The following is a 10,573-nucleotide window of genomic DNA, read 5'->3' as shown; positions in this document are numbered from 1 at the left end:
AAAACGGCTATTTGCATTTATAAATTTAGCACGAACTTCCTTTTTCTTTTTCAAAATTCCTATTTGTTCGAAAGTTATTGCAATTTTAAGTGATTTTTCCGTGATTCCTTTTTCTTTTTTGCTTTAATTATTCAATTATTGTAGAAAATTATATTTCTCTCGAGAGAATTTCGTGTTATGAGCTTGCGCGATTTGAAGAATAATAAAATGCAAACGTTACTGCTCTTAAAACACGTTATTATCATATGCAAAGTATTAATGAACTTTTGGCTATGATCTATATCTTACATGAGGTTCAAAGCTTGCAAGCATGCTTTAATATGGCAAAAATGTTGATAAGTAATAAAATTAGGTTATCATCGCATGCAAACTATTAATCGACGTTTGGTTAAGATATGTATCTTACTTGCTGTTCGAAATTTGCAAGCCTGTATTGATTTGATAAGTATGGTGATAAATAATTAAAATGCGTTGCCACATGCGAACCGTATACTAATCAACTTTTGTTTACGATATTCATCGCTTAGTTCCAATTTGCGAGTTTGTAATAACTTCATAATTATAATGATAAATATGAAAAGATATTATCATTATTTCTAAGTTATTAATTAACGGTTGGTTATAATGGATATTTCATGTTTTAAAATTGCATAGGATGCAATGCATGCAAAAGGATGATAATTATATTAATAAATAAGTTACATTGAAACTATTTACGGGTATTAAGTTATGATGCGTATCTTATAGTTTTATTATAACTTTTATTGTATAATTAAAAAGTTTTGTTGATAAATATTATTATTTATTGCAGACTCAAACTTGGACAACGTTCTGTTGTAGTTCTAAATGATTTCCCGACAGTAAAAGAAGCATTTATGCAAAGAGCTTTCTTAGGAAGACCGCCAAATCCTCCAAACCATCTTCTGCAAGATGCTACTAGTAAGAAAACTTTTTTAAAAAAGAATTCTTTAATTATTTTTTTTAATTGAACATAATTCATTTTTATTTGATATTGTCCTTTTATATAGTGTCATTCAAATTATGATATTTGACCAAATTGAATAAGATGTATACTGATTGTCGAAATTTTTAACAAATTAATTTTTGATGAAGAAAAGCTTATGTGACTGTCTTTTTTCCTACACATTTCTCAATGGTAGTTTTTTTTCTGTACACTAAATGAATAGGATAAAAATCCGCCTTCGATTTATCACAACTTCATTATCGCAATGGACTGATCGTAAAGACGAAAGCAGAACACTGAAGACAAGCATCACTGTCTACGACCAGAACGGGGGTGGACGACGCTTTTGAGCAGTTAGCGTAGGGACTGAGGATGCACGGTATCGATCCTCATTAAGCTGTTTTATGATTAAGTGCTCGACTTCACACGCTGGTTGTCAAGATACCAAAACGGGGAAGACATCCTCTCTGCAGAAGATCAAAATTGTAATGACATGTCTTCGGATCATCCGTAGGGATGTTTCCCCGACCGTCGCCAATAGCACATTATGCAGATCTAGTGTGACATAAATAAAGTCTCTACCACCCTAACCATCATTGAGGTAAAGAAACATTTACGTATATCTTATTTACGTATTAAGACTTATATTCCTAAACTATATATATATATATATATATATATATAGTTTAGGAATATAAGTCTTAATACGTAAATAAGATATACGTAAATGTTTCTTTACCTCAATGATGGTTAGGGTGGTAGGGACTTTATTTACGTCACACTAGATCTGCATAATGTGCTATTGGCGACGGTCGGGGAAACATCCCTAGGGATGATCCGAAGACATGTCATTACAATTTTGATCTTCTGCAGAGAGGATATCTTCCCCGTTTTGGTATCTTGACAACCAGCGCGTGAAGTCGAGTACTTAATGATAAAACAGCTTAATGAGGATCGATACCGTGCATCCTCAGTCCCTACGCTAACTGCTCAAAAGCGTCGTCCACCCCCGTTCTGGTCGTAGACAGTGATGCTTGTCTTCAGTGTTCTGCTTTCGTCTTTACGATCAGTCCATTGCGATAATGAAGTTGTGATAAATCGAAGGCGGATTTTTATCCTATTCATTTAGTGTACAGAAAAAAAACTACCATTGAGAAATGTGTAGGAAAAAAGACAGTCACATAAGCTTTTCTTCATCAAAAATTAATTTGTTAAAAATTTCGACAATCAGTATACATCTTATTCAATTTGGTCAAATATCATAATTTGAATGACACTATATAAAAGGACAATATCAAATAAAAATGAATTATGTTCAATTAAAAAAAATAATTAAAGAATTCTTTTTTAAAAAAGTTTTCTTACTAGTAGCATCTTGCAGAAGATGGTTTGGAGGATTTGGCGGTCTTCCTAAGAAAGCTCTTTGCATAAATGCTTCTTTTACTGTCGGGAAATCGTTTAGAACTACAACAGAACGTTGTCCAAGTTTGAGTCTGCAATAAATAATAATATTTATCAACAAAACTTTTAAATTATACCATAAAAGTTATAATAAAACTATAAGATACGCATCAAAACTTAATACCCGTAAATAGTTTCAATGTAACTTATTTATTAATATAATTATCATCCTTTTGCATGCATTGCATCCTATGCAATTTTAAAACATGAAATATCCATTATAACCAACCGTTAATTAATAACTTAGAAATAATGATAATATCTTTTCATATTTATCTTTATAATTATGAAGTTATTACAAACTCGCAAATTTGGAATTAAGCGATGAATATCGTAAACAAAAGTTGATTAGTATACGGTTCGCATGTGGCAACGCATTTTAATTATTTATCACCATACTTATCAAATCAATACAGGCTTGCAAATTTCGAACAGCAAGTAAGATACATATCTTAACCAAACGTCGATTAATAGTTTGCATGCGATGATAACCTAATTTTATTACTTATCAACATTTTTGCCATATTAAAGCATGCTTGCAAGCTTTGAACCTCATGTAAGATATACATCATAGCCAAAAGTTCATTAATACTTTGCATATGATAAGAACGTGTTTTAAGAGCAGTAACGTTTGCATTTCATTATTCTTCAAATCGCGCAAGATCATAACACGAAATTCTCTCGAGAGAAAAATAATTTTCTACAATAATTGAATAATTAAAGCAAAAAAGAAAAAGGAATCACGGAAAAATCACTTAAAATTGCAATAACTTTCGAACAAATAGGAATTTTGAAAAAGAAAAAGGAAGTTCGTGCTAAATTTATAAATGCAAATAGCCGTTTTAACACACTAAATTCCAACTTTGTTGCTGTATTTCAGCGGGTTGTAGATTGTCTCACTTGGTACGCTTTTACTACAAGTTTAACAGTTGATAATTTTTGAACTGAGAATCAAATTTTAACTATTTTTTCTTACTTCATCGTACTCCTTACTTATTTTCCTTAACTTCGTAATTTCTAGTTTTTAAATCTTATAGTTTTGTGTTGAGAAACAAAATTAAAGTAAAGCAAAAGAAAGTGCGAAGAAATTTGTAAAAAAAAAGTACTTAAAACTGCAATATTTTTTCTAACGAAGTGGAATTTCAAAAAAAAAAAATTTTGTTAAGTTTATAAACAAGAATGTCTCTTTCGGTTTTCTGTATAATGGCTTTTCTGCAGCCAACGGAGCGGTCCGCATGATATTTTTTACTTCGCATTTGACAATTAATTTCAAACTGATTTTCGAATCTTATTTTTTTCCATCGTACTTTCTGTTCATTATTCTAAGCTTTTTTGTGATTTCAAGTTCCAAGTTTTATAACTTTTAAGCAGCAAATCTAAATGTAACAAGTCGAACACCCGAAACAACAGCAGCAGCGCTTACGAGCTTGAACGCATCGTAAATGTTGGCACGTTATTAAGTAAATGGTTTTAAGGAAAATTTTCTTTCTTACAGTTTAAAACTTTATCACAAACCATTATCATATGAACGGAAAAATTACAAGGTGAATGGTTCGAAAACCGCATATTATAATTTTATTAACCAGAATTATGGTTTTTCTTTTTTACCAAAAATATTATTGCCATACATTGCGTTAATTTTACCAGGTACTGTTTCTCTGTGTGACAATGCCAAGGCAGGCTATATTAATTACTTAACTCTTACAATTCTGGGAGCCTCACTAATTCTGGGATATATGCCACTCACATATTCTTTAAGTACAACCCTATGACCACTTTACACAATCTATCATATTGTGAAAAAGAAAAAATCGTTGAAATGGGGTGAAAAATGGATAATTAATCATGTAGCAGAGAGCCTACCGGACTGTGTAGTGGCCAGGGAGCTGACCTCACCTCATTAAGGTCCTAGCTTCGAACCCCGGACAAAGCATGGATGTTCTTTCATTTTCAGCACAATCTATCCTTACTGTGGGAGAAACTTTCGTCCACCTAATATGATACCCCTGAAAGAATGACCAACAAATCTGCCCTACCAATTTCTGAATGACGAGGGTCAATCGGGTGGGCATTGGAGAAAAAAAACATGCAGCAGAAAAGTGTCATTTATTCACTGCTGGACATTTTAGAACATGCTGAACTATAATATCATTCAAATTTGTTACAACTATGCATGATGTGAAGTAGGACCATGTTATCTTATTTTTTACACTTTATTACATGATACCATTCAATTAAGAAGAAAAGGCGATTCAATAAAGCACCTAATTTAAGTTTATACTGATTTGCACCATATTATGGTTCTAGATACCGATACAGTTCTACGTTGATCCGATTTTTCTGAGAATATACGTGAAGTATGAGTAAAAAAACTTGTCTGTCTTACTACACTGGAAAAAAAAGCATGGTTAAAACTGCCAATATATGGTAAAGTTTACCTTGTTTCTGGGATGATAGAAGCAATAAAATTCTAGGTAATTTTTACCGAAGCGCTTTTGTTATGATTTTGGTAAAATTAGCAATGAAATATGATTTTACAATATGTAAAATCATATTCAAGTATTAATTCTCTTAAGTGATACATTCTATAACCCTTCACAATGATTTCAATTCTTTCACCATATATTTCTTACTTAACACTAAGACAGGCATGAAGCCATATAGAACATAAACAAACTAATTATGCATCGAAGTTGCCAGGTATACAAACAAAAATATATCATGTGTTACAATAAAATACATAAACAAATAATAAATCTAGGAAAGAATTATATTTCAACAAATTCAATGTGCGATACGGCTCTGAATTTAATTAACTTCACGTTAATTTACATTCTAACTTATGTGGAGATACTTAGCACAACTTTGGCACGCCATTTTCTTTATTGACGATCAGCTGGCGCTGACGTCATAGGTCACATGTGGGGATGTATTTGATCTTCTTCTCAAAGTGTAAGTATCCAATTATGTAAATACCGCATATTTTAGTTTTGTTAATCAGATTTATATTGTTGTTTCTTTTTTAAATAGAAATGCCGTAATTACACAGTACAGTAATTTCACTAGAATGTTTCCTCTGGTACAATGCTGATATTTACATATTTTTGAGTTCTAAGGGAAAGAAAAAAGTTCATTACAACTAGAACAAAAATCTAGAACAAAAAAAAATATGGAATTAGTTCTTAATAATACAGCCAATAAAATTAATACCTCATCTAATTAATTTCGAAATTTCCGATATGATAAAATTAATTCCGTTATTACTAGATAGAAAAATGTAGGTTTTTATGTGCTAAATATATCCGTATTTATACCCACTTTTATGAGCTATAACATAATGTCTCCAAAAACAAAAGATTGGAATGGAAAATCAGAAAACGATTCTTCATCATTTTAAAAATAGTTTGCTTTTTGTTTAGGGCAGATTATTTTTTTGTGTTCTTCATTTTGAAATTATATTATTTTAAGCAAGATAAGACATAAAAACATAAATTTTTAGAACAAAATTATTAACAAGAAAAGTTTATAATTTATTCATTATGCGAAAGCAAGATGAAACTTATTTCTTATTATTAAGCGTATTAAATATAAATTTAGAATTTTGAAATAGTAAAGAATGAAAAGAACAGCCTCTAGTTGCTAGGTAAGTTATTTTTTCCATTAACTGATCAAGATTCCGCAAGTAGATTTTTTTGAATACAGAGCTTCTTTTCCTAGGTATCTAACTTTGAATTTTGGTATCTAGGTAAACGACAAACTTTATTTTGTGTTATCATTGATTAACAATAGACAACAATGCAATGAAAAGAAAAAAAATGGCCAAACAGTATTCTCCTGTGAAAATATTCTTCTTTATCGCCGAAATATAGAGCACGGGTGAAAGTAGCTCAAAGAGGAGAAGAGCAACGAACTTTAAAAGACAGTTTTAAAATTTCACCTCTGTGCCTTCGCCATTTTGACTTTAAAAATCGATGGAAGTCATTATCGCTTCCAACTACGGTCGTTGACTCTGATGAATTATCAGGTTTCCTTTGGAAAAAAAGGCATTAGTTTTGTAAACAGTCATCTTGAGAAAATGTTGAAAGCTTATCTGACACGCCACGTGGAAGAATATTAGATAACATAACGGAATATGTAACATCGCAAAGTTTGGCTTGTTGACCATCAAGATCGACGATTTATCGCTTCCCAAGGTGTTATCTGTCTCCCTGTTTTATGGATTTTAATGCAGAACGCAGGGTTTTATGTTAATCATTAAAAGTTTCCTTGTTAAATATTTGATAAAAACAAAGAGTATATAGATGAAAATGATGCGACAAGCAGTTACTTACTGTTTAGTTATTCAAAAATTAACAGCGAATAAATGCAGCAGTATTTTGTAATAAAATACCTATAATATTATTATTACTTTCATTAGAAACATAACACTGAAAAATGAAAAAATATATTATTCTCCAAATATTTATTAAGTATTTAATATAAAAATACTGTAATCCAAAATATACATCTGTATTATTTTTAATACAGATCTCTAGACAATTTAGATAAAACCAATAACATTTTTAAAAATGTATAATACTCAAATATAAGTGTTTAATATAAAAATATTTTTATTTTAAATATACTTCTATAATATATCAATCTAAACAATTTAGATCAAATCTAGAATATTTTGAAAGTATGTTGTACTCAAAGTATATATCAGATTAGTGTTTATTAGTTTGTATTATGGGTTTATTATTAAAATTTGTAACCTAAAATATTTTTTCATGATATTTTGAAGATATCAATCTAGGCAATTTAGATGAAATCCAGAATATTTTGAAAGTGTGCAATACTCAAAAATATAAATCAATAATATGAAAATATTGTATTCAAACATATACTGATATATAAAAAATATCAATCTAAAAAACTTAGATCATGAAAATGTAATTTTTCTTATAAAACTTGTGTTTTTTTTATAAATCAGATGATTTAAAGGATTTAATTAAAAATAGATGCATTGAGAAAAGCATTTTGCCAAAATTATCTTACTGTATCATATTTACATATCTGTTAAAAAGTATAATTCTGGTTAATAGAAACAAAAAATATATTGCAGCATTTTAAACTATTCATTTGGTAATTTTTCTATTCATATGGTAATGGTTTGCCAAAAATATTGTTTTCAGAAATTATAGTTCTTATTAACCCACATATATGAAAAAAACTGAAAAGTGAATTGAACAGAATAAATGGTTTACCCATACTCTACCTTTAAGGTATCATGATAAAACTACCATATTTTATCACATATTATGTAACCATATTTTATTGTTAATTATGCCAAAATCATTACTCAAGCTCTTCGGTAAAAAAAATTTGAGCTTTTTGATGTCTCTATAGAGCATAAATACAGTATCTTTTACCATATTCTGGTAGTTTTGACCATACTTTTCTTTTTCTCAGTGTGCAATGGTGGTTCGTGACGTTTATATAAAGTTGATTTAAAGGAGAAATATGATCATAAATCTAATGATTTAAAGGAATTGACAGGAAACTATGGTCAGTCGCTATGGTAGTCTTAAATTTGACAAGTGAGTTCGTTTAAATCGGAAGATTTAAAGGATATATTTAGAAATTATAAATCGATGATGGTTTTTGACGTTTAAATATCACGGGTGAGTTGTTTTAAAAGTATGAAGATTTAAAGGTATTGGAAGATTTAAAAGAATTAATTTTAAAGTATAGAAAAGAAAAACGCGATAGTCGTAAGTGACGACTTCTAAATAATATGCGAATAATATGCGAAATATAATATGGGAATTCTTTTATAAATCAGAAAAATTAATGAATTAACTTAAAGTTATAGGTCGATGCAATGATGGTGTGTGACGCTTAAATGTGAAGTGAGTTAACTATTGATCAGAAATTTTAATTCAAATAAATTATCACCTTAGCAGTTTTAGAACATGTTTTATTTTCTTGAAAAAATCTTTTCAAGTTTAATACAAAAGTTGTATAAATAATAACGAAGACTGCTTTGAATATGCTCATTTGTAAAAGAGCGTCAATGCTATCGTTTATTTATTTTTTTACATATTAAAACATCACGTAAAAGCAAAAACTATTTTTGAATCATTACAAAAGTAGACAAGTAAGGAAAATAAATAAAAATGAAATTCGCTTTCTAAGCGATAAAATATTACATAAGATAGTTTGTTTAGTCTGATAAACTGNTTCTCCAAATATTTATTAAGTATTTAATATAAAAATACTGTAATCCAAAATATACATCTGTATTATTTTTAATACAGAGCTCTAGACAATTTAGATAAAACCAATAACATAGCATTTTTAAAAATGTATAATACTCAAATATAGGTGTTTAATATAAAAATATTTTAATTTAAAATATACTTCTATAATATATCAATCTAAACATACTAGATCAAATCTAGAACATTTTGAAAGTATATTATACTCAAAGTATATATCAGATTAGTGTTTATTAATCTGTATTATGGGTTTATTATTAAAACTTGTAACCTAAAATATATTTTTATGATATTTTGGAAATATCATCTAGGTAATTTAGATCAAATCTAGAATATTTTGAAAATATGCAAAACTCAAAAATATAAATCTTTAATACAAAAATATTGTAATCGAAAATATACTAATGTATAAAAATTATCCATCTAAAACATTTAGATCTCGAAAATGTAAGTTTTTAAATGTAAGTTTAAAACGTGTGTATGTTTTTTTTTCATAAATCAGAAGAATTAAAGAAATTAATTGAAAATATAAGACAAAAATAGGTAGATGCATTGAGAAAAACATTTTGCTAAAATTATCTTACTGTATCATAATTACATATCTGGTAAAAAATATAATTCTTATTAACAGAACCGAAAAAAAAATTAGAATTTCAACTATTCATTTGGTAATTTTTCCGTTCAAATGGTAATGGTTTACCGAAATATATGGTTTTTAAAAAATTATAGTTCTTATTTACCTACATTTAATAAAAAAAACTGAAAAGTAAATTTAACCGCATCAAAGGTTTACCTCATGCTCTAGCTCTAAGGTATCATGATAAAACTACCATATTTCATCATATATTATGTAACCATATTTTATTGTTAATTTTGCCTAAATCATTACTCAAGCGCTTCGGTAAAAAAAATTGGAACTTTTTGGTGTCTCCATAGAGCCATAAATACATTAAATTTTACCATATTCTGGCAGTTTTGACCATATTTTTTTCTCAGTGTGCAATGGTGGCTCGTGACGTTTATATAGAGTTGATTTAATGGAGAAATATGGTCATAAATCTGAAGATTTAAAGGAATTGATAGAAAACTATGGCCAGTCGCGGTGGTAGTCTTAAATTTGACAAGTGAGTTCGTTTAAATCGGAAGATTTAAAGGATATATTTAAAAATTATAGTTCGATGATGGTTTCTGACGTTTAAATATCACGGGTGAGTTGTTTTAAAAGTATGAAGATTTAAAGGTATTGGAGGATTTAAAAGAATTAATTTTAAAGTATAGAAAGGGAAAACGTGATAGTCGTAAGTAAATATAATGTGTGAATTCTTTTATAAATCAGAAAAATTAATAAAATTAACTAAAAGTTATAAGTCGATGTGTGACGCTTAAATGTGAAGTGAGTTAATTATAGATCAGAAAATTTAATTTAAATAAATTATCACCTTAACAATTTTAGAGCATGCTAAACATGCAAAAAAAACAATGTAAAAAAAATCTAAGAACATGTAAAAAAAATCTTTTCAAGTTTAATGCAAAAGTTGTATAAATAATAACGAAGACTGTTTAGAATGTGCTCATTTGTAAAACAGTGTCAATGCTATCGTTTATTTTATTTTTTTTACATAAAGTTAAAACATCACGTAAAAACAAAAACTATTTTTGAATCATTACAAAAGTAGACAAGTAAGGAAAATAAATAAAAATGAAATTCGCTTTCCAAGCGATAAAATATTACATAAGATAGTTTGTTTAGTCTGATAAACTGTTGTCGGGGAAAACTACAAACAAACAATTTCACCAAGAAATTAAAATGCCAACTTACTATTAGATGGTCTTTATGAAAGTGAGGCGTGCTTTTTATTATTTTAAGTATTATATAAAATTTCTTTTA

General features: G+C 28.5%; 1 protein-coding gene across 1 annotated transcript in view; it reads right to left on the bottom strand.

The window, feature by feature from the left end:
* Window positions 1-10,573, bottom strand: part of LOC107446930 (cytochrome P450 2J4) — a 91,444-nt gene that overhangs the window by 63,854 nt on the left and 17,017 nt on the right. The window contains exon 2 of the mRNA XM_016061714.4: window positions 2,330-2,457. Within this exon, the coding sequence (XP_015917200.1) occupies window positions 2,330-2,457 (128 nt within the window). The remainder of the gene's footprint in view (window positions 1-2,329; window positions 2,458-10,573) is intronic.

The sequence above is a fragment of the Parasteatoda tepidariorum genome, chromosome 5 (assembly GCF_043381705.1).
Source record: "Parasteatoda tepidariorum isolate YZ-2023 chromosome 5, CAS_Ptep_4.0, whole genome shotgun sequence".
Lineage (NCBI taxonomy): Eukaryota > Metazoa > Arthropoda > Arachnida > Araneae > Theridiidae > Parasteatoda > Parasteatoda tepidariorum.
This window is presented reverse-complemented; position numbering and strand designations above follow the sequence as displayed.